The following is a 23667-nucleotide window of genomic DNA, read 5'->3' as shown; positions in this document are numbered from 1 at the left end:
TCGCTGCTCATTTTCCCGACGTTCCGAGACGTTTCGAAGGAAAGAAATGCGACCGAGTAATTCCTCGCGCTCACGTGGCTTTAAAAACAGTCACAGCGGCATCTTTATGGTGCCCAATATACGCCCGAGGTTCTCAGCGAGGGGGGACAACTCTCTTTTGTTCCCCTCTGTAACTAAGCACAACATTAAATCAGGTATGAAAAACACGGCAATCGAAAAAGGAAAGGAAAAAAAAAAAAAGCCCACTTGAAAAAGCATCGCTGCGTGTTCCTCAATTTGTACCCATTTCATTCTTCGTTTTTTTTTTCCCTATTGAATTGTAGCTCCGGCACAATATTCCATTGACAGGGATTGTCAAAATGTTTCTACGTATCGGCCTTTCACGACAGACAATGAAACGAGACACATTTTCCACAGCACCGTCGCATCGCAAATTACTGTTATCAATTTATGGCCCCTTCCACGGCTCCTGAGACTCTCCCCTCATCGGCTTCTTCGATCAGCACACGCTGCCGTGCGCAAAGCGTCCACCTTCGCTTGTTCGGGCCCCTGGACCGGAGCCTTTTGAGGGCCGAACGCCGGCATCGGTGTTCCCGCGGCTCCGGGAAACGGGCGTTACTGTCGAGGTGGGTTTCCAGAAAGGAAAGGTCTCACACACACACACACACACACACACACACAGAGATGCCAAAAGTGAGGAAATATTAATGTGACATGAATAAGTCACACAGGGTAGGGTTTCACGTGGATCCTGCAGGCTGCTACCTGTCCCTGAACCCTAAACCCGACTAAGAAGTCGGGCGGAACCTTATCTGTCTTTAACATCCGTTCGGGTTTCCCAGCTGGAGCAGAAACACACCCTTCCGGGGGGAGACCCCCGCACCAGCCGCCAGACAACAGCCTCTTTCTTCCCCCCTCATGTGTTTCTGATTCACATTCCAGGCTCATTATCACACGCCGGGTTCTTCTCCCTGCGCCCCGCTGCGGCCGCATTCGAACCCCGTGCCAACGCCGGGGCCGCGCGACGGGCAGAGCTCCCGGGGAAGTGGCACACACACGCTCACGTGGCGCTCCGCGTTAGGGGAAGAAATGTTAAAAGAGCATGCCTCGTCTGCAGGCGGGGGCAGCGGGGCGAAGAACAACTCTCAGGTTTTGAGGTGGGACCAGAAAGCATCAGAGAGCACAGGTGGAACCAAAAACATCAGGAGAGAAGCAATTACACACGGACACCGGGGGTCCTGCCGCAGTTGGCTGATGGGGGGGGGGGACACACCCCCTTTTTAAAGCAAAGTTCATCCATGATAAAGCAGAGCCCCCCAATCCCCCCATCCAGAATGTTTTGCCAAGGACTAGTTAAGCCGGGTTTGACCAGGTTAACACCATCACTAGCCGCCCCTCAGCTTCGGCTTCTCACTTACTCCCCCACATTCTTCCATCACCCATGTAAGCGCGAGGAAATATTAATGTGACATCAAATCAATAAGTCACACAGCTCCACGAGACGCGCTACCTGCGCTCGTCCCACCGTGTCAATATTTAGACTCAACTTCCCGCGTTTGTCTCCCTGCTCAACCGACACACTCACTCGGCGAGCGCTTCTACTCTGTTTGCCCCCCTGCGGGAACAATCCCAGGGGCAGAAGTCAGTGGCGCGGCACGACCCGCGCGCGCCTCTTCCTCTCTCATTCGCCAATGAAGCGCGTTCATGACCCTCCGCAAGCACGGTAACTTACCATGTTATTGAAGGTTAATTATATTTTGCTGCGGGCATGATGAGAGACCAGCTGGAAAGCGGACGGAGCGTACTTGCAGAGTGCGGACACACACACACACACACACACACACACACACACACACACACACAAGTCACCTACCGGGTCTCCCGGGCACGTCCAGCTGCAGCCCCGTGGGGGGTAGAGGGGGGTGTCGCCGTGCGCAAGCCAGCGGGTCAGCGTGGGGGATCGCGGCGGGTGCCCGCCGTCGGTGTGCGTCGCTTCACGTGCGCCTCGAACCGCACTCCGCTCGTTTTCTCCGACGATCGCGAGTGTGACACTCCCCCCCGCTCGCGCTCGGGCTCTGGATCTTTCCACCTCTCCTCTCTTCTCCTCTCCTGCACATCCGGATCGGGGGGGGGGTGCAGTGGGGTGGGGGGAAGGAGGAGAGAAGAAGGGAGCCAGGGGGACACACACAGCCCGCTATAATTACCCGAATAATGTGTTCCTGCTGTCCACGGCCACGCAGATCGGACCCCCCCACCTCCCCGCTCTCGCGCCACGCCGTGCGAGCTCACACATCGAGATCATCACGGTCATCGCAGTCCTTTGTGTGTGGACCGCGGAGGAGAGTCACCAACTCAGACCGCGGCGCCACAGCTGTCATTCGCCGGCAGCCCCGTGCCGTCGCGTGCCACACACACAGCCTCGCGCACACTTTGCCATTACAACGACCGTGCATGGTGACCGCGCGCACAGCACATTTACTTTCATCCACACTTACGCGGTGTTCACCATATATATAATTCACACCGTAACTGTCATTACTAATATTAAAGTGACGATAGACCGAAGCTGCAGTGCAGGAGCGCGCGGGGTCACAAGAACGCGCCTCGGCAACGCGCTTCGTTTATAACAACAACGTATCGCAGATCCACCGAAGTGCAATAAATGAATAATAACAACAGCAACACGGAACGAGACCGATAAACGCACCTTGGAGCCGAGGGCGGCAGGACAGCAGAACTCCGAGAAACTCTTCGACCTCTCGAGTCGGACTCGGTCTCCTCCGTCCCGCGCCGAAAGCGCTTCGCCTTCCACGTGTCCACGTGTCCGCGTGTCCGAAACGCGCCGCGTTCGCGAGAGCTGCGTGGACGAGCCGCGCAAACTCTCCGCTCGCCGCACGGTGCGGTACTCGGGTGGGGGGGGGTCGAGTTCACAGGGGATTGGGCTCATGTTTTCTTCCCTTCTGTCAGTGCAGTAGCGCCCCCCGCTGGCCGTGCCGCGTTACTGCGCCTGACGTTGAGTGGAAGCTGTCAATCAGAGCAGGAGGGAAGAGGAGTCCGGTGCAGCGCGTGTGCAGCGGGTGTGCAGCGCGTGTGTAGCGGGTGTGTAGCGGGTGTGCAGCGCGTGTGCAGCGCGTGTGTTTTCACCCGCTTGCACGGCGGAGGCTTAACTGCCGCCACAACAAGGGAACTCAGATGTTTGAGCACTGATTCAGAGAGGAAAAACGCACAAAATGTAGTAGATTTGGTTTCGTATTATCTTTTTATTGCAACGGTGCCAATTTAAACACTTTCTAGTGCCTCGTTAATCGCTATTTTAGCTCATCCTTTCGCCTAAGGCAACGACTCGCGTCAGACAGTAAAGTTCACCTTGATTTACCGTTCACGCAGGGGGATACTCTTACTGTATTTCGAACTGGCAGTCTGAAAACTACCTCCAAACACTACACATCCGATCCTGCTGCTGCATTAACGTAAGGTTAAGGTCAACAGATTATCTGAGCATGAAAACCCAAGTTTCGTGAGGGTCTCCTCACAGATCTGTCAGATGCGACGTTGTTCACACTTGCGTGGTGCTAAATTAGCTGACCGGGATGCTGGAAGGAAAAGGTTCGAGAGCAGGCTAACGAAAGGGCCCTCCCTCCAAATCTGCTGTATTCTGCCTCTGTCTGTGCAGCTTCTGCTTCATGTATTACCCTGGTCCATGGGCGCCGTCCCGCAGTCATGCGTCACCTGTCTCCTCCTGATGTCCTCGTTCTCCTTCCGTCGGTGCCTCTCCAAATGTCATCCGCCGGCGGCGGCGGGGACGTGGACGCTGCCACGTGCGCGCTAGATCGGCCTGTTTCCCTTCCGTTTCCAGTTTGGTCTTTCCAGGACGCATACGGGCCCAGTGCTGAGAGTTATTTAGCCATATCGTCACATCGCCTTCATTGATCATCTTGCTGCGAGCTATAATGTAAATGTCATGCAAGTATGCATTTTGATTTATGGACAGACTGAGCCGTCTGAAAGTCAATCACTGTAGCCTTTTAAAATACAATAAATATTTACCCCTGCCCCTGAGCAATTCAGACGTCATGCATTTCATAGATGGTGCGTATTTATCCGAAATAAAACAGTCTGCTTGGGCGATTTCTCTCGATTGGAAATTCAGTAATACTCCGGCAGACCTTTAAGAAAACTGCAAAGCTCGGAAAATAGACAAAAGAATGGAGCCTGGAGGCTGAGGGAGTGGATATGATGGATATGAGCTAGTACTCATTCACCTGACCACAGATTGCCCTATGAATGCTCATCTTTTGTACATAAAATGTATTTTTTGTGCATACTCAGCATATTATGTCATCTTAAAGGCTCCCACTCAGTTTTACCGTCACCGGTGTTCACGGAGTCTGTAGGTACTTTGTGCTGAAGCCTTAAGCCCAGGACTCAGATGCGCTTCGGTAAAGAATCCATGTGAACATCAAGTTATTCTGCAATGTAAGTAGAGGCCTGGACCATTCATCAATGTAGCATCAGAAACAAAAAGCAGGACAAAAGACACAAGTTCCAGTTTTGTGAGATTTATTATCAAAGTGAAATCTTAACAATAGTTTTTTTTTTTTTTTTCCTTTTTGACCTACTTTTCACTTTCTGAGGTCATTTCAACTTCTTAGAATTTCCTTTTGGACAGAAAATGAGCCAATAATAAGATCAGGTTTTATAAATCCCGGCATAGGCTGCATGGAACAACTTTACAACGTTTAATTTCCTTTCTTACAGAGAACAACATTAAAGTACCACCAGTGATAAAGCATGTCATTTAATATAGCTCCTGTCTTTTCCCTCTCAAACCCTAACCCTTCTAACAAGGTAAATATTAACTTAATAATCAAACTGAAAAAATAGCTACCATTTGTACATCATTTACACATTGGTAATTATAAAGCTTACAAAGTCACCAGCAGCAATCTGGACCTTTACATCTTGGTTTGAGTTTCCCATGCTGTTTAAATAATGGGCAAAGGGGCAGAGTCAGAATTTCACTGCCAAGGGCTAAGAGTGCAGGATTGCTTCTGAAGAGCAATTCAAGCCGCTTCTACTTGCATAAGCTGTGGGCTCTCAGCAAGCTATGGGAAAGAGGAATTACATATTCATTCTCAACTGGAACATTTCACCTTCTTTAAATGGAAAGGAACTGGGTATTTCAAGAAGCATAGCACAAACTTGCGTTTACTTGCGGTTTTGTGTCGCCTATAGAATGTGCTCGCAATCACTTACCAACATTCACACCTTTAGACTATAACCAGTATAGAATGAAAGGGCTAGTGTTTTCCTCTATGATGCAATTAAAGTCAAATGTTCAATATGAATATTCATAAATGATAACTGTAGCAGAGTACATACAGGAAAAACCACTTAAACACTGAAATGTAATTCCATAACCCCTCAAAAGATCGCATGTGGAAACCAGATAACAGAACAGAGTAAACAAAGTTCAAGAGGAACCCTCAAATGGACAGACAAACCCAACACTGCAGTACAACCTTACGAGTCAAAGACGCGGCTGGAGGAGCACTGCTGTACTTTGGGAGGTGTGAAAATGACAGCCCTGCAACAGCCCAGTGACTGTAGGTGGTAGCAGACTGGTTGTGTTCTTCTTTGGTCTGGAGAAAGTAAAACTAACCTTCCCGTTCAGCTCTACGTCTGCTGCTCTGAACCTATAATGTTACACGAAGTGCTGAGTCCTGGTGACGCTCTAGGTCCAAAAGGTAACCGAGTAAATGGTAAGTGCTCAGCTCACAAAAATGAAATAAAATAAAATAAATGAAATAAATAATAAAAACAGGTAAAACTGTAATTTTGTATCGTCAGCCCAGAAGATTTTAAAGTCCTTCTTTACATTGCTCTGTCCCGAATGCAGAATAACTCTCCGCAACTGAAAACGATGGCAGGTCCAGATAGCAAAACTTCATACTGAGAGAAAAGCATTCTGGCAGCTGAATTATACTCTGCATCTTGGTATTGCTCCCCAAGCCATTTCCACAATTTTTCCACTTTGAAAAGCGAGACTGCAGATAGGTGGTTTAATGCGACGTCTTCCTCGGTCGATTATCACAACACTGCGGGGAACGTGTAACTCTGAAGTTGGACAAAGGGGCTCGGAATCCTCATGGTGGCTGACAGTACTTATTACATGCTCTGCTGAAACGCTTAAAGGGTTTAGTTGGCCATATCGCTATACTCCACATGAACTCTTAATTCTCCTCTGGGAGGGGTGAAGGGGGGGGGGTCTTTCCAACACTGGCAGATCTTACAGGAGGCCTTGTTAGGAAGTTAGGAGCAGTCGGAACCAGAACCTCAAAAGGGTCACTCGGCTTAAACCTATTTCTTCCTGAAAGATATGGACCGTGAGGCCACAGCCAATCTGCCAAAATTTAAAGAAAAAAAAAAACTGCTGATAAGTTTGGACTTAAAAGGGTAGCCAAAAGAAAGGAACTAACCATACAAGTTTGAAGGGCAACATATTAGCCTGAGAAGGAAACGGCTGGATGTTCATACCTTTGAATGCCGTTAATTTTCTCTCTGATCCATTCTATTCCCAACTCATGTTGTCAGAGACCACACACCTTTTCAGCATTTTGGAAAGAAACTCTTTCTTTGGGAACACACCAGGTAACACCTAGATGTTACAATCAATCTTTGACATACATGATTTAAAACCAAGAACTTCAGCAAACAATGACCTCAACCAAACACCAACTGCTACTTGTCCTTCTCGTTCTCTCAGACAGGCACAGTCTATTCATCCCTACTTTACGCAGAGGCACACGTAGGCAGAACACACAGCTACGGAATGTATTCACGTACGATACATTCACAGGAACAATCCATCACACGGCTCATTCTGATCTACTTCCAATCCTGTAATCAATGCAATACATTTTAATCTTCAGGATGTGTGGACGTCACAATGCTTTGTGATACCTAAAACAAACCCTATGCAGAGGAGGCCAGTCCCCTTCTTTCCTTTATATCCCTTATGTGGTGTTACATGCGATTTGCTGGCCTACCCATCCATCACCACACAGTGGAAATAAAAAGTGCCCCAAAACCCCTGACCCTGTTTCAGATCCACTATGGGAAATGGTTGTGATTAGCAGGTCTTGCTTTGTGACACCATTAACACATGTCTCAAGTCAGGTACATTTAAATATGATATTACAGTTTTACACATAACCAAGAAGAAGTGTGGAACAATAGCTTGGCTGGTCAAAGGACATTAAGCATGTTTAAACCTCTTGAACATGAAAGTTCAGGTAACGCTCTTAGGCAAACCCAGGGAGGGGCATCCAAAAAATGAGCATTGTTAAAAACAAGGAGGAGGGGTGGGGATCGAGATGAGGGTCTGGAACGCTTCAATCGACCCTGGGCCTTCACTGCCCTCTTGTCCTGGTCACACCTGGCGACAACCCTGTCTACGGACTCGATGACGACAGGCGCCATTGAGTGACCATGACAGACTCTAACTCTACTTTCTCTCTTTTCTACAACCAAGGCAATACATTTCTATACAACACAAACATAAGGAAAATGTAACTTTGATTTTTTTTTCTACAGTTTACAATATAAAATTCAAGTGCAATTAAGTTCCAAATATTAGTAACATCACAAACATTTATTTCTATTGTAACAACTGTTACTTGCAGGTAGTTTTTTTTTTTATCTTGCTATATATTTTTTTCTTTCAATCTACTATATATTCTCTTTTATGCAGCCAGGTATTACCACTGTTCTTTCAGTTAGAAAGCACAGCAAGAACTGGAATGGTTCTGGAGTTATGACATCATTTACATTTCTTAAAATAAAAAAAAAAAAAAAAAAAAAAAAAAACTAAGTGCACTAATCATTTTATAACCTTAATCATGTGCACATCAGGGGTCTTATAAAAAAAATAAATGAAATAAAAATATATCTATATATGCGTGTCTGGATGTACACATGCATACGGCACACGTACATTCAAACACTTACATATATGTACACACATACACATATACATATAGAACATCCATGATGCAGGCTTCCGCAAATTCTAGCACATATAAATATCTGTTGGCAAAAATGGAGTATATGAAATATGTTTAAGGTCAAAACAAGGACTGCAAATTAAATACAGAAAAAGAGCATTTGGGATTTTGCTGTTCTTCCTGGGTGGAAATGTGAGTAGGAGTCGGTAGGAACGGTGGGTTTAGGGGATGACCGGGGTACCGAAGGGGAGCTTGGGAAGAAAAGTGGGCGTGGCAGAGCCAGACTATTTGTACGGCCGTAGAAACCTGGAGACTTTGGAGCGAAGCAGCTTAATGAAGGACCGAGGGAACATCTCCTTGGACTCCTGGGCTGTGTACTTGAAGTAGTTCTGAGGGTGGGCAAGCACATCGAACAGGGCCTTGATCAGCTTCTTGTCCTGACGGAGGATGGGGAGAAGAGGTCACACCTCAACAGTTTGATAAACCTCCCATGATAGGACCTCTCTCACCTCCGTCGTTACTGACGTCACTTTTATCATTTGCGCTGTGTACTGTGAATCTTTCCTTAGTTAAACACAAATATGCTGTTAATGAATAAAATACGGTTTTAAGAGTTGCAGGCATTGGGACTAAAGAGTTTTCATATGGAGCAAATAGACATGGCATTGGGCTTAAAAACTGAGGATCAGACTGAATTAAACATACTTTTAATATCTCTTGGTGATTCTCTGAAGCATACAGCCGTCCATCTCGAACAATATCCTCTATTAGTTGCTGGTAATCCTCTGTAATAAGAAGAATTGGGGGAAAAGGGATCATGTAAATGACAAAGGCAGTTTACTAGCACAAAAAAAGCAGAAATAAAGTACTGTACTGTAACGTAATAAACATTACTGTGGTGTTTACGGTGTGTGTGGTGGCCAGGGATATTGAGTGTCTGTGATCAATAAGATAGCGAATATTGGGCAGGTTTACGGGATGATTCATTGGGTCCCCAATCTGCGTTTGAGTTTGTGGAGAGAAGTTATATTTTTATTGTCCCACATTCTGAATAAGTTTTAATTTTACTGCCTCTCAAAGTTGATCAAAATGTTAAAAGTCTTACAGGATACTTTTTAATTTGTTAAATCTATATATGAGACTTTTACAGAAGGTACCTAGCAAATAAATTGAAAGGGTCTCTGTTTGTACACTTTGACACCTTGACAAAAAAGCAAAGTGCAAAGCGGCCATGGCGGTGCAGCAGGTACCAGGGGAGCCTTACAAGCCTGAACTGTGTGACTGCATGTCGGCTCGATCTCCGCTCAGACTGTGTGCAGTTTGCATGTTCTCCCCATGTTCATAAGGGTTTCCTCCAGTTTCCTCCAAGAGTCCAAAAACATGTGCTGCATGTGACATTTCAACGTGACTCCAAAGTGCCAGTAAATAAAGCCTTAGTCTCACGGTCAAGTGAAGATCATCTAGACTCAGACATCTTTTGGTAACACTACGCAGCACCTCTAACCGCACAGTATTTGGACACTTTGCAGAGCAGAAGGGAACGTGTTCTTGGGAACGTTATTTCGTTATAAGGAAGACATGCTTGAGCCAAATGATCAAAATGCCCCTTTCCAGTGTATCGCATACCGTGTCTCACACCCTGTTTGTGATAATGAATGAACAAAAATATAAGATTAAAAGACAAGCGAGAGAAATAAGACTTTTTGCTAAAAAAAAAAAAAAGAGCGAGAGAGCGAAATTACCCCAGCTAAGTGAGGGATGAATACAATAAAAGTGACTTTGGATTTACAAACAAGTTGGGTTACGAAGAGATTTATGGTCACGGTTGTATTCGTAAGTTGAGGACCCTGTAAAACAGCTCATTGCGGCAACTTTCCGAGAACAAAATAAGGTAAACTTTAAAGCTGTTTATTTGCTTAAATGCATTAATATAGTGCAACAGAGTAACACGGTAAATCCTCGATTTAACGGGTTTCGGATTTAACAAACAAAATTCTATAGCTCATACGTCTGTACATCCCTTTGAATGCGTGGTGCGGAATTTCAACTTTTTTTCAGCAAACTGTGTCAGACTCTCGACAGGACTGACAATAAACATGGGAGATGAGTAAAGTGATTCCTCTTCTGAACTGATCACACAATTTTCTTGTCACAAGATGGTGGGTAATTTATTATTGTTTATTTTTATTTTCTAGTGCATGATATGTAATACATATGGTGAAATTTGTCAGTTCTCATGTGAATATGGGTGAGATTGTGCTTCAGAATATACTGTGTATTTTCCTATTCAATAGACTTTTGGTTTCATATAGAGGCTATTTTGCAGACACTTGGATTTAACGCACATTTGGCAATATTGCACAACCCCCAACTCAGTCTAGGTCAAAGACACACTGTATAGTGCAATGGCTGTCCACTGCAGGGACTCTTATTCCCTGTTGCCTTTTGGGCAGAAGTCTACTTGTCGTATTGTATACACCTTTCTCCTTAGCCTTGAAGGTGTACGTTTGTGAGGATTTTGGAAAGTGCAGGAAGTTAGGGAGGAAAAGGAAGCGGGGAGGGGTTGCTTACCATCGTACGTGACGTAGGGCACCTGGAAACCTTTGCCGCTGTTGCCCTCATTGGACTTGAACTGGATCCAGAGCTTGCGGGAGCGGGAGGTGAAAGCAATGGGCCTCTCATAGGTCTGGCAGGTCTCGTAGGTGGTGATGGATGTTGGAAGAGCTGCAAGGGGGCGAGTGGCATTGAGTGGAGCCGAGCGATCGGAAGGGAAACTCATACATTTGTTTTGAATCTGAGTGCAGCTTCTACAGACTTTTTTTTTCAAATCATGTGATTAGTGAGAATGTGTTTATTCTGTTGTGTTATATTTCAGTGGATTTGTAGGCATTTCTCCAGTGCAGTTCCAGCAAGCTGAAGGTCAACCGACTTGTACCTCACTAACCGATGCATTGATTGGCAGTGTGGCCGATGGGTTAATGGCAGAATAGACTAATGGACTTGGACTAACTGACGGACTGACTGATGAATTGATTAGCGGACTGACTGATTGAATGGCTGAGTGAAGAACTGACAGATTTATTGAGAGACAGGATTGTTGGACAGATTGATGGACGTATTATCTCCTACCGCTCTTCCTCATGACCAGCACGTCCCCGCACTCGTCCTCAATAGGGAGAAATATCTCCGGCACAACAATGAGGATGCGTCTCTTTTGAGGAGGGTTGATGTTCCAGACACAGTCCACGTTGGAGGGGTAGTCACCGGGGTAGTTAGGAGACTCAATGTAGCCTGTGTAGTCCCCCAACTCGCCACCACACATCTGGTCTGCAGATGGACACACACCAGTCACCCCTCTGCTTCACTACCATACTAGTCATATTGTCTCATTAGCTCTTCACGGCACTAAAATACAGGAGAGGGAAATTTCAGATGAGGGACTACTTTTGCAGTGCGAGACATTCGTGGCTCCGTCAAAGTCTGTGGTCGTGTTCCCAGGGCAGGTGATGCAGTAGTTCTGGCCAAACTCGGACTGGTACGTCCCAACCGGGCAGCGGATGCAGCGGTGAGTGGTGGAATTGTAGTGGTGCCCGGGAGCACAGTGCACTGTAAATACACACACACACACACACACACACACACACACACACACACGGACATGTGCAAAGTTGTTATTATTGTGACTCTTCTCATTCTGTGTTATCAGCCAGTGCACACAGGCACTGAAGCCCTGAATATCAGTTTATTTTATTTTATGTCATTTTATTTTATTTTATTTTTCCACATCGGATTCAATTTCACCTTTGGCTTCGCAGTCTCTGAAGGACACGGCCCCTTCATACTTGGTCATGAGCCCCCCTCCACAGGGGAAGCAGAGGACTCGCCCGGGCTCTGGCTGGAACGTACCCAGGGGGCACGGCTGACACGGCCGGAAGCCATCCGAGGAGAAATGACCTGGGGGACACTGACCTGAGACAGAAGATCTTGATTGGAGCTTCAGTCGGGACATTCAAAGCATTAAAAAACTAGGAATAAATCTTTAATTAGTATCACACACACACACATACACTGTCTGAACCGCTTGTCCCGAGCGGGGTTGCGGGGAGGCGGAGCCTAACCCGACGACACAGGGCATAAGGCTGGAGGGGGAGGGGACACGCCCAGGACGGGACGCCAGTCCGTCGCAAGGCACCTCAAGCAGGACTTGAACCCCAGACCCACCAAAGAGCAGGACCCGGTCCAACCCAGTGTGCCAGTGCGCCACCACGCCCCCCTTAATTAGAACGAGTATTAGCAAAAATAAATTTGATTAATCTGGCAGAGACTTTAATATGGAAAAAAAATCTTCTTACAACACTTATGAAGAACATAAATGTGAAAAAAGAAATGAGGCTTCGGAGGTTGCGGTTGAAACGTTCACCGTTCACTTCCTCTCATGTCCTCTAGGTGGCAGACAGTAAATACCGCACTGTGTGTGGGGGGGGTGTAGAGCTTTACGCAGCGACGAAAGCAGCTTAAGGTACTTAGATGAGTCGTGGAAATAATTGTAATTTCAAAGGCTGCTTTGCAAGCTTTAGGCTGTGTTAGTTTTCCTGCGTTTTTCTACTAACGCAGATGAGACTCCCTAGCGCCTCGACAATTTACCGCCTTTCGAACAACGTCGATTCTAATCAGGAGCTTAATAAAGGCGATTGCAGAGCCTTCCCTGGGTCCCGTCCAGCCTTCAGCTGCTTTGTGTTAGAATAACAAGGATTCCCCCTAATCTCGGCGGCTTTTGTCGACAGAAAGCAAAGGCTGAATGTGATCGCTGGCAAATGGAACATTTAATTACCTGAAGGAAGATCTCTGAGTCGACATCTCCATTGCTCATTAAGAGCATCTTTAGTGGGACGTTCTTCTTACTGGCCCACGACCACCATCTATGCACGCGCACACTCCCGCCTAATGCAGATTAGCCCGGGGAGGAGTGCAAAGGTGCACAAGCCGACCTACACCCACCTCCGCACTCGGACACGTTCTTGGCGCCGGCGATGCCCTGGCCCTCAGTGCTGGGACAAGGCTCGCAGGACAGCTGGCCCACCCTGTCCTGGTAGGTGCCCGGGGGACACTGCACACACTGCTCCTGCTCACCGCTGTAAAAGGTTCCCACGTTGCAGCTGGCTGGGAGACATAGCAGGAGAAGCGGCACAGACGCTCCGTTAGACCTCCGGTTGAGAGTTCGCCAAAGATACCTTGTTATACCATCTCTGGTACCACCACCGATGCCCCCTTTAGACTTGCTGTGGAGACTGTGTTGAGTACAAAAAGTACCATACATGCCTTATTGCTGTCCTACTACAGTGAGGCCCATGTGTGCTCTGTCACACCTCTACAGCAAGTCTATGTGGCCCAGGTGCACGTTCATACCACAAAATCGAAAGTGACCTCGAGAGTTTATGGACAGTACCTCTGATATGAGTGTTACAGCAGGATCACACACACAGTCACGAGTATTACTGCGGTAACGAGACGATTGAAACTGAAGGGGTTCAGCACTCACTACACTTGCCGTCCCGCAGGACTTGGCCCGTGCTGCAAGTCTCCTGGTTCTCTGGAACCCTGGCAGGCTTCTGGGCCACCTCATACTCGGTGCCCGAGAAGTGAATGTAGAACTGTTGCTTGTTAATGGACTTCCTGAGGGTCCTCATGGCGTTCTGCAGCTTCTGCTTCATTTTCTCCCTCACACAGTCCATGTCACATGAGTCTGTCCAGCACAGAGAATACACTCACTACTGCACAACTCCTGGAAGACTTTGTTAGAACTTTCAACAGATCACTATTAGTGTTACGCAAAGCACGTCACGCATGATCTATTAGAAACCATATGCAGGGATTCCTACAGATATTCTAGAGTACCTTCAAAGTAAAGGACACCGAAGACTCTTTGTCATACATAGTTTACTCTGCCATGTGCAAATGTTTTCGAAGAGGGTTGTCCAAACCTATGTGACTACTCCTCCACCCCCCGATCCCCAGGAAAGTCCATTAACCTTTGTGGACTGGCCATTGTTTTCATCATACTTCATTTAATACGCGTGCGTTCTGCAGTCGAGTCTGACAGGAAGTGTTGGAAGACTGACCTGAGGCCTCCTCTTCCTTCATCTCCATCTCAAATTCTGCCGTGATGTGAGACACCTCCTTGGAGGGTGATTTGCGACCTCGCCGGCGCTTTTTGGATGAGTCGCATTTGAGGTTCACAAATGTCACCTGGCAATCATCTGTGCAGGGGAATTGGCCTCCTTAGTGGAGGAAGGGAAGGATGAGGAGAAGAAAGCATTTGGTCTAATCTCGGGACACCACCCTGAATTTCAGATCGTTGTGCCCTTTGCAGATGAATACGTTCTTCTCCATCTATTACACACGCCACCAAGAGGCTTTGTAACTTTCGGGCTTTAGCCAAGACTGGATCTAGTTGCCTGGAGGCTTTGTGACCAAACCTCACAATTTTAAAACAAAAGGATCACTTTGGAGGGTCTGTCACTTTATCCGGGCTGCAACTAGAAGAAGCCGGTTTGAAGACTTTGCGACTATCCCTTGAGGTCTAAGCAAGAAGAAGGCTGGAACTACCTTGCAGGACCTGCTTGGAGGTGTCTCTGAACTTCTCCTTGTTGCGAGGTCTCAGGTGACACTTGGCATCCTTGATCTTGAATCGCGCCTTCTGCTTAATGGGTGGCGCAATCGTGTCTGATGGAGGACACACAAGCCAGAGAACAGTTACTTCCCCATTACGCTCTAATATTTATGCAAGTGTCGCCCTTACAATGACTTTTTAAACTCATTTTTAAAGCAGAATGTTGATGAGCGGGAGGAATCTACTGGAGCGGAGGTCACGGTGGGCTTTCATCAGAGCAAGAGTCCCTGTTCAACAAGGTAAGACGGCACAGGGTCACACTGGAGACTCGGTATGCACACAGAACCACGAGGGAGGGATGGGGTTCAGCTATTGATTCCCGAAACTGCTAGCGGCTACTCTCCGTCCGTGATCTCCCGTGATTTCCAAGACCGATAACGCTGGAGTACCGAATTTGACTGACATGGAGAGGCTGCCAAGGGGGAAGGGGAGTCCAACGGGGAATAAGTACCCTGCCTATTGTTTCCACCAGCACGCTTTTTAAAAATGTGACTGGTCTCAGATTACTCGTCAGCTGCGTGTGTCAGATCTTCAGCGAATGTAATTAACTGCTGAGAAGAGTCCTCCGGCTACCGTGTCCTGGCGTCACACCAGGGGAAACAAACAATCTCTGGTTCTGTAGCTGAGGAGCCCGAATCTGACAGGCGCCTCCCTGAGTCCACCAGGACTTCAAAGGAGTTGGACGTTGGACACAACCGCAAAGCTGTCACCACTCATATGACTGGCGGATATTATTTTGTCCATTTAACCAGACCGGATTTTTAAATGTTCTGTTTCCCCTCTTTCCCCAGCTGCAGAAACTCAAAGCATTTTCTTGTGGTGTTAAAGGCACATGTTTTCTGAGAAACACATATGCACCGAGGGAAATATGGGCTAGACAATACCCAGCGCCGCAACAAAAGATCTCGTCTCGTACGGAAAGGAACTTTTCAGCGGCAGAGGAATTCTGGAATTACCAGTCATGGGCTGGAGCTGAAGGCCCAGGATGGTGACGACTGCAAAAATGAGAGAAATCAGAAGGTGGGAACAGGGTAGGGTTTGGTCCAGGTGTCAGACTGTGTCTTCCCTTTCACGGACTCGTAGCCCCATTGCATTAACGTTCTACATTTAACCGATGCCTTTGTCTGAGGTGGCTTACAATGTTAGGAACACAATAATAAACTTTTTACAGTTATTTTCACAGCTGGGTAATTTTTACTGTGCTGGTGCAAGGGGAGTACCTCGCTCAAGGGTGCTACAACATGGGACGGATTTGAACCCGAGTCCTTTGATTTTAAGGTGAAGACTCGAACTACACACCCTGCTGTCCCCCGGTACCTTCCTTGTCACAGGTTCAAAAGATGTACGTCAATTAGTCCCATGAACCGTACCGTGTGCCTTGCATCGTGCTGACTTGAACTTCGCAAACTGTGTAATGTGCAGCTGCTTGCGTAGGTGTGTGTACTCACGGCAGGCCTTTGGGAACATCTTAAGTCAAGAAGAAACCAGTTCCTTCTTCTTGATGCTTATTTTATTGCCTGTGAAATGATGGCTCACCGTACCTGGGCAACTCAGCAGTCCAGAAGTGGCGTTCCTTTTCGGCGGTGCTTTCCCAGGATGCACTGGGACACCACAGCTGAGGGAGTAGCTGTGTTCAGAGTCTGAGGGAGGCACACACAAAGACGAACAGCACATAAAGTGGGTCCCGGGGAGTCACGGTGCACGCCGATAGCCGATATCTACCGTTCCCCGACACGCTGATATCACTGACATCCTCTTACCTGAGTACGGAGGCCAGGAGTCGATCTCATTGGCCGAACGTGATAAAGTGTTACTGCGTGACTTATGAGGGCTCTCCCCGGAGGGCTGATGAATGCATTCACTGTGCGGTGTTTGTCTTAATTAAGGAATGTAATGAACAGGCTGAAACATTTTTGAGTCCCCCCTGGGAGGCAGGGAGGGGGGGACGGGGGGTGGCTCCGGGTGACGGAGAAGGGTTGGGCCCGGCATATCATACCGCCAGCAGGCCAGTGGCAGCTCCTCTGTTGCTCTTGGCCCACGACTCGGAAGGCTGCGGGTTCAGGGAATTAAAAAGCGGTTTCGTGTTGCTTTTCTACTCCTCTATTATTTAAGAGCGTGAGGGGCCCAGGAGAAAAGAGGCTGCCATTTGAAACAAGCTCAGAAAAGAGGAACATTAAATATCTAAAGAGGGGGATGATTAAATAAGGGGCGAATCACTGTTTCTCGGAGAAACAAAACAAGGCCAAGCCAATGGAGCTCATTCTCTGCTCCTTCTCGAAGGTGACGCTTTCCAAAAGATATAAATGCAAATACTTCAAGTCATGCTCAAGAGCAATCTATCTGTCTCAGCAAATCTCCAGCCAACAGAAATGAAGCGAGAGTTTATTTAAAACATTATAGACACATTAAGCATATCTGTGGGGAACATGTGGCCAGACCTGGCCTCTAACCATTTTTAAATCAGGGAAGTAACTCAGAAAAGGTCTACAGTAGGAATCAAATGTTTTATCAATCTACTCGCTGCAAGTTATATAGAGTAACCCTTTAATAAAGACGTTTAAAAGCTCCTTTGTCTCACTGTCTGTCAGAGAGTAACATGCCAATAAGGAATAAAAAAGGAATGTTATTCCTTATTTCTCACATTCATCTTTTAGGCTTTTGCAATACTGAACACATTAGTTCCTTGTCTTGCAAATATTCAAGTTGATTTTTTCAAAGATACAATTATTTTAAAGTTTATTTAATTAACTGGTAATTACATATCCTCACATTCTCTTTTTGAGAGAGTTGCAGAAGAAACGTGACCTTCAATTCTGTATGCTGCCATTCATGACCGTAAAACACACACACACACAGAAAATAGGAGTGTGAGACTGTTTCATTCAACTCTGTTCCACATTGTTCACAGTCAGTGCTGGTGATCCATAAGAGGATGAGGAACTGCTCATTTGTTTATACGATGAATCACTGAACAACTGTGATTCAGGAGATTGCCTTTTTATTTTCCATCATTTTGAATTAGTTTTAATTTTAATATAGCTCAAACTAAATAAAAACGTTAAAATGAAAAGCTAAAGTATTTGAATTTACTATAGTAATAGACAAGGTTCTTACAGAAGCATACCTGTAAGTAAATGGAGACGTTTGCATTGTTAAGCATTTATATATTGTACAGATAATTTAAAAAGTGGAAATTTTTCAGCCAGGAGCTGAAAAATGCTGAACGTGCATACATAATGAATTGGTCAGCAGTAATTTGTTTTTCTTATTTTGTGAAATTTTAAATAAGTTACAATTTTAATGCAGTTCAAATGTAAAGAAGCAGCAAAATAACTTTTACTGCAAAGGACCGGTGTCCTGTCCAGCATGTACCCTACCTCACTCCCTAAACTTCTGGAATAGTTTCCAGACCTCCTGCACACTGAACAAGCAGTTATTGACAACTGAGCTACAGAATCCAACATGACTGAGTATATTTTCTCTACTATAGTTTTATCATTATTGAGGCTTTTTAAGAACCCAAATAAATGGAGGGAGGGGTGTCTACTATGCAGCTTTTATTGATTCCTGATTAGCGGAGAAATTGGAGTGAGTTACGAACATGTCAAGTTACGAACAGACCACGTGTCCCCGCTGTGTTGACCAGGCAATACTGCGCACTTTCCGCCACTAGAGGTCAGTAGAGGGCAAGAAATGTGTGGCGATACTTTCACCTTGGCAACGGCAGCATGAGCCCCTCTTTGGCATTTCGGAAGGGGGTCTAACAGGAACATCTAACAACGGGGGAATCAGTTCTCCAGCCAGAAGGTATCTGTGGACCCACCTGCGACAAAGAGGGCGTTGGACGGGCAGGAAAGCGAGCACATCTCCGCACCGCCCGTCTTCACGCAGCTCAGCTGGGCCTTGGGGGTGGGCTTTCCGTTGGGGAGACACTTCACCGCCTCTGAGAGGGACCCGTGGATATGTTACCGTGATAACCTCGGTCCCGTCAAGAAGCTCTGAGCCCCGTGGGCGCAGGGCCACCGACGAGAAGACAGTCTCACTCACAGGTACGAGTACCGGGCAGGTAAGCCCAGGGCAGGCCGAGCATTGCTTACCAACACAGTCCTTCTTGTTCCAGTGCAGCTTCTGCCCAGGTGGACACACACACTCGTAGCCGCCCTGGCTGTTCACACATCCGTACTCGCAGCTGCCGTTGTTGATGCTGCACTCGTCGATATCTGAGAGAAAGCGGCACGCAGAGCGCACTCGGTGCATTATCTCACAGCTACGCTGCTCCCATCCCTGGGGAGCACGCTGTGACACACCCTCCGCGGAGAGCCGGATGTCCGAAGAGTTTAAACACACCCTTCTGGTCCCCGGTCGCTTCAACCCTTCGCTTGGGATCTCATTAAAGCCACCCTTTATACTACCTCCTTATCACCCTTCATGAATCCTTCAACAGGACAGATGATGAGGAAGGGAAATAATAAAAATAGTAATAGGAAATTGTTTGGAAGTGAAGCGTAAAAGGAAAGCAAAAGGCGGTCCAAGCAGAGCGCAACGTAAACAGAGGTTTTTCAATGGAAGCGAGACAGGGCTGATGGGTACGGTAGGGATACGAGCAGAAGGCTTGTAAAGGCGTCATGGAAAAAAAGGGTGCGGGAAAGTCACGGAGGGAGCCGGGACCGGCGGGACTGTTCGCCACAGCTGCCGATTGGACGTCCTTTGGCCGTGGCGTGTTTAGTCTAGAGCGGAAGGGCGTAAGCATTGGCCGGGAGCGGCAGGTGCACCGGTGCTCGGCTGGGCATTGTGGGGCTGCGTCGACACGGGCAACCGTCAGGCTTGCCGCATCGTGTATGACAGGTAGGCGGCGGGCGAAGCCTCGGGTGATGGGGGAGCGCCATTCAGAGGCGCTGGGGTGAAGTCGGCACGCGCTCACTTCCACATGCCGTGTCCGCTCCCCCGACACTCCTTTGTTTGCACCCGCCGCCCAAGCTTGCTTCTCTCCTTTCCCACTCCTTCCATCTCAACTCAACCTTCACTTTCTCGTCCTTCTCTCGCAACCATGACCGGCAACTCAATGAAGGCTTTGAAAGGCGAAGAAATTAAGCCGAGATATCGAACGGGACAAAGTCGATGCACACTGAACATAAATGGCGTAAACTGTTTGGATGCAACCACAACTCCGTGAACGGTGTGGACTGTAGAGCCACATATTGCCCCTATAGGGTGATCAGCCTCCTTTTCCAAAGACAGCGCCCCCTCCTGGTGGGGCAGTCCAAATTCCTCTCAGTTGTTTTTCTAGAAGTGTTTTAACTCTGCATGTATGTTGCGGTGTAGTGACTGGAGCTACTGCCTTCGAACCCAAAGGCTGCAGGTTTGAATCCCACCTGTGGCTGTAATACCCTTGAGCAAGATACCCTAAATTGCTCCAGTAAAATTACCCACCTGTATAAATGGGTAAGTAATTGTAAGTAGCTTAACACTCTAAGTCACTTTGGAAAAAAGCATCAGATAAATGAGTAAATGTGTGTTCAGAACTGTTGTGCTCCTTCCCGGTGGCCGACAGAAATGTCCTACTAGAGGTTCTGTCCCCACTTGGGAATGAACTCATTTTATTGAGAGGAAAGACAGACAGAGCCATGCTGGGCTAAGAGGACACAAGCACCTGCGTCCTCTCACCTCACTTACCCCCGCAGTGAGTGAGCCCATACAGTGTGTAGCCTTTCTGGCAGACACACTCAAAGCTGCCCGGGTAGTTGATGCACGTGTGGTCGCAGGTCCTCTCGAAGGAGCACTCGTCGATGTCTGCCAGGGCAATAGAAGACAAAGGGGGAGGGGGGTGTAAACAGCGAGACGTTCTCAGCACATTCCTGTACATGCAAAGTCTCGAGGACACTTGAAAACAAGAGTTTCTGCCTCTCAAGCAATGTTCTACTCGTTGTGTTTACACAGTCCCCCAGCCCCCCCACTGGTATACATCTCTACCACAGACACATGGTATTTAGAGCATCAGAACAGCCCCGTCAGCATGGTGATGGTGCCACTGTAAAGGCACAGAGGTTTAACGTGTTGGGAAGAAGCAAGCCCATGCTTTGGAGAGTCCCTGTAGACTCACCGCGAGGAAAGAAGTGCTCAGTTCCTGAGCTGACCGCAACTGTAAATGTAGCACATTTTTTACACCCCGGCAAAGGGAATAAGATGCCGTGGGATAACACACAAGCACACGTCTTTTTTTTGTTTTTTTTTCTTTTTTTTGCGGTCTGGGGGAAGTTTGTTCCCTTTAACCTTCACTAATCAAATTTACCTGTATTCCCCCCTCAGGCAATTGGGTTAGACCCCTCATGCTGGCACTCCTACAGCTGTCATACAGCCATAATGACACTCATGATCCGCAATGAGAGCGGATGAGCAGATGAACTGTCCAATTCTGGGATTCTCGCATCCAGGGGTGATTACTGTCATTACAGTGCCACTGGATCGTATGTACCAGGACCTCGTTATACCAGCACAGAAACACCTTCTCCCTGCCGACACACACATACAGTATATTCACGAAAAAAAGACAGCCATACACCCAAACACATATACACACATGCAGGGTGTATAAAATTTTGTGTGGTAAGGATAAGGAAGTCTTGAATACTTGAATGGCTGTAAAACAGTCACGTACAGGCTGAAACCAACACTAACACTCCGTTTTTCCACCTATCATTCTAAATCAAAGGTGCTGTATGCCTCTGTACCTAGACAACAGATTGAAATGTTTATGTCAAATGTTGAAAAATGATGATGAAACCTTCAATAAGAATTTAATGCAGGAAGGGAAAGGCTGTAGACAGAGATACTCATTAAGGAAGAGAGAGGAAAGAGACCTGAAACTAAGTATTGTTCCCAGGATTCATGAGCTGAGAAAGGAAACACACACACACACATTTTCTGAAACCGCCTGTCCCATGCAGGGTCGGGGGGAGCCGGAGCCTAACCCTAACCAGGCAACACAGGGAGCAAGGCCAGAGAGGGAGAGGACACATCCAGGATGGGACACCACTCCATCACAAGGCACCCCAAGCAGGACCCGGTCAAACCCGCTGTGCCACTGCACCCCCTGAAAGGAAACTCCTAATAAACAATTAGGATACAGCAGTAAAAGCTGATCTTTGCACTCTTTCTGCATTCAGCTTGAGCTCTTGTATTCACATCATCGCTGCTACCGATTCCTCATTTTCACCTTATTTTTGCTACATTTACATGGTCTGTCTTCCTCTTGAATGCTAACCTGGTCAACGCAAATCAAGAGGCCAATGGTCACACTGATCGTGTGTACAGGAGGAGACACTTCCAGCTCTATGCCACCGCTAATGATCATGGCTCTGGCTGCTTGCTGAAGCCAGCAAATGAGTTACGGTGAGCTTATGGTAGCCAGCGTTTCTGGAAACTAAGTGGCCTGTGACACAAGCATCTTTCCACTCTGAATGAACAAACGGAACGGAATGGACCAGATCGGTTGACGACTGGGAAGATTAACCGTCGGGATGCTAGAAAACCAAGATAAGAGGCATCCAGGCTCCAGGCTGTTCTTTTTTTTCCTGCGACTTAAAATATAAGTAATTAAGTTGTTTATTCCAAGGCTGAATAATCATTCATTTTCCAAATATTATTGTCTTATCAGTTTCCAGTCATTTGCACGATAAAAAGGACTTTAGAAGAAAAGTGGGGGATACCGCAACAAAATATCTGCCTAAAAAATTACTGTGCTACGTTAATAATTCAAGAAAAAAAACGCATAGCTGAGGAGCGCTACAGTAACGAGGAGACGAGGGATGTTGCTGTGAGCCGGGTTCAGCAAAGGACCGCGCCATTCGTTTTCCATTTACAGAGACAGTAATTGGAGGAAATGGGGGGTGAACGAGGAACATGCGGGAGCTGTCACGGGGAATGAAGGAGGCCATTCTCAACCAGCGGGGGTGGGGTGGGGGTTGGCCTAGCAGGCTGACGTCACCGGCCGCTCCGCCTGGAGGTCGTTAGGCGGGACGGCGAGCGGCTGCAGATGAATCCCGCTGCCCGGCGTGAAAAAGAAAAACTAAAAGAGACCGCCTCTTGAGCGCCTTGCCTTTCGATTAAAGCTTCAAAGGTGATAACTGCTCGCATGGAAAAGGGCTTCGGTGTGGCGCTGGGGAAAAGAACCGAGGAGTTTTCACGGCACAGATCCTACAGATGGAAAAGGAAGCCGCCCTTGTATCCAGGCTCTTCAACTACTTGCAGAACGCATTTGTTCGATCCGCATCATGTTTACCTTTCATTTGTGTCATTTGTGCCCCATCACGATTCGAAAAGTTGACAGCTGCCCCGAACAAAAAGACTGGAACAGCTGTTGTCTTTGTTCTGCAGTTATAATCGCTGAGATTTGATATATTTGGAGGGAGAAAAGCCTTGAATATTTCTAAATGAAATCCAAACTGGAGAACACATTCAAGCCGTAAAAATGCAGAATGGATCCATTCAGGCGAGAGGATGACTCTCCATTCATTAGGTTACACTGTCTGGCCATACTGTTTGTTTTTCCTGTGAGCGCTGCATGCCTAATGAGCACGTCCCGGCCCTGTCTCGTCCTTGACATACTGAGGCCTCCGTAAAATAAACAGCCGCCACGCCCCGCAGTCATTTACAGTACACTTGAAGTCGCTGGAGGAGACTTTCTTGCAGACTGACTATTTTAAGCATTTCAAAAACAGGCATTTATTGCTTAGGAGTCGCCTTCATCGCAAAATGCATTACTCGGCCAGTATTTTTTTCAAACTTGCATCAAGCGTTTTTCCTTAGGATACCACAGCATAGATGCAACTCTTCACGGAGTAATGTTTCCCAGTGTTGTGTAGAGCAGCATATCCAGAACCACAGCGGCACACATTGTCTGAAACAGCTTGTCCCAAGCGGGGTCGCAGCTCAACCCAGCAACACAGGGCACAGGGGCACACCCAGGACAGGACGCCAGTCCATCACAAGGCA

At 47.3% G+C, this 23667-nt stretch overlaps 2 protein-coding genes across 5 annotated transcripts in view; both read right to left on the bottom strand.

Annotated features, from left to right (window-relative positions):
• Positions 1-3764, bottom strand: part of mpped1 (metallophosphoesterase domain containing 1) — a 46902-nt gene extending 43138 nt beyond the window's left edge. For 2 of the 4 annotated variants that reach the window (XM_029247092.1, XM_029247093.1), the window contains exons 1-3: positions 3693-3764; positions 2708-3024; positions 1874-2109 (exon numbers count right to left, since the gene is read on the bottom strand). The gene's annotated coding sequence lies outside the window, so the exon portion shown is untranslated. Of the gene's footprint in view, positions 1-1732; positions 1769-1873; positions 2110-2707; positions 3025-3692 lie in introns of those variants that run through there. The other 2 variants (XM_029247095.1, XM_029247094.1) reach the window with 2 other exon arrangements.
• Positions 3765-7917: 4153 nt separating this feature from the next.
• Positions 7918-23667, bottom strand: part of scube1 (signal peptide, CUB domain, EGF-like 1) — an 89940-nt gene continuing 74190 nt past the window's right edge. The window contains exons 9-22 of the mRNA XM_018729900.2: positions 20350-20466; positions 18774-18896; positions 18500-18619; positions 16218-16316; positions 14613-14729; positions 14126-14284; positions 13546-13749; positions 13005-13166; positions 11808-11975; positions 11451-11612; positions 11136-11333; positions 10578-10730; positions 8712-8791; positions 7918-8443 (exon numbers count right to left, since the gene is read on the bottom strand). Coding sequence (XP_018585416.1) covers positions 8291-8443; positions 8712-8791; positions 10578-10730; positions 11136-11333; positions 11451-11612; positions 11808-11975; positions 13005-13166; positions 13546-13749; positions 14126-14284; positions 14613-14729; positions 16218-16316; positions 18500-18619; positions 18774-18896; positions 20350-20466 — 2015 coding nt within the window. The 3' untranslated portion in view covers positions 7918-8290. The remainder of the gene's footprint in view (positions 8444-8711; positions 8792-10577; positions 10731-11135; positions 11334-11450; positions 11613-11807; positions 11976-13004; positions 13167-13545; positions 13750-14125; positions 14285-14612; positions 14730-16217; positions 16317-18499; positions 18620-18773; positions 18897-20349; positions 20467-23667) is intronic.

The sequence above is a fragment of the Scleropages formosus genome, chromosome 21 (assembly GCF_900964775.1).
Source record: "Scleropages formosus chromosome 21, fSclFor1.1, whole genome shotgun sequence".
Lineage (NCBI taxonomy): Eukaryota > Metazoa > Chordata > Actinopteri > Osteoglossiformes > Osteoglossidae > Scleropages > Scleropages formosus.
This window is presented reverse-complemented; position numbering and strand designations above follow the sequence as displayed.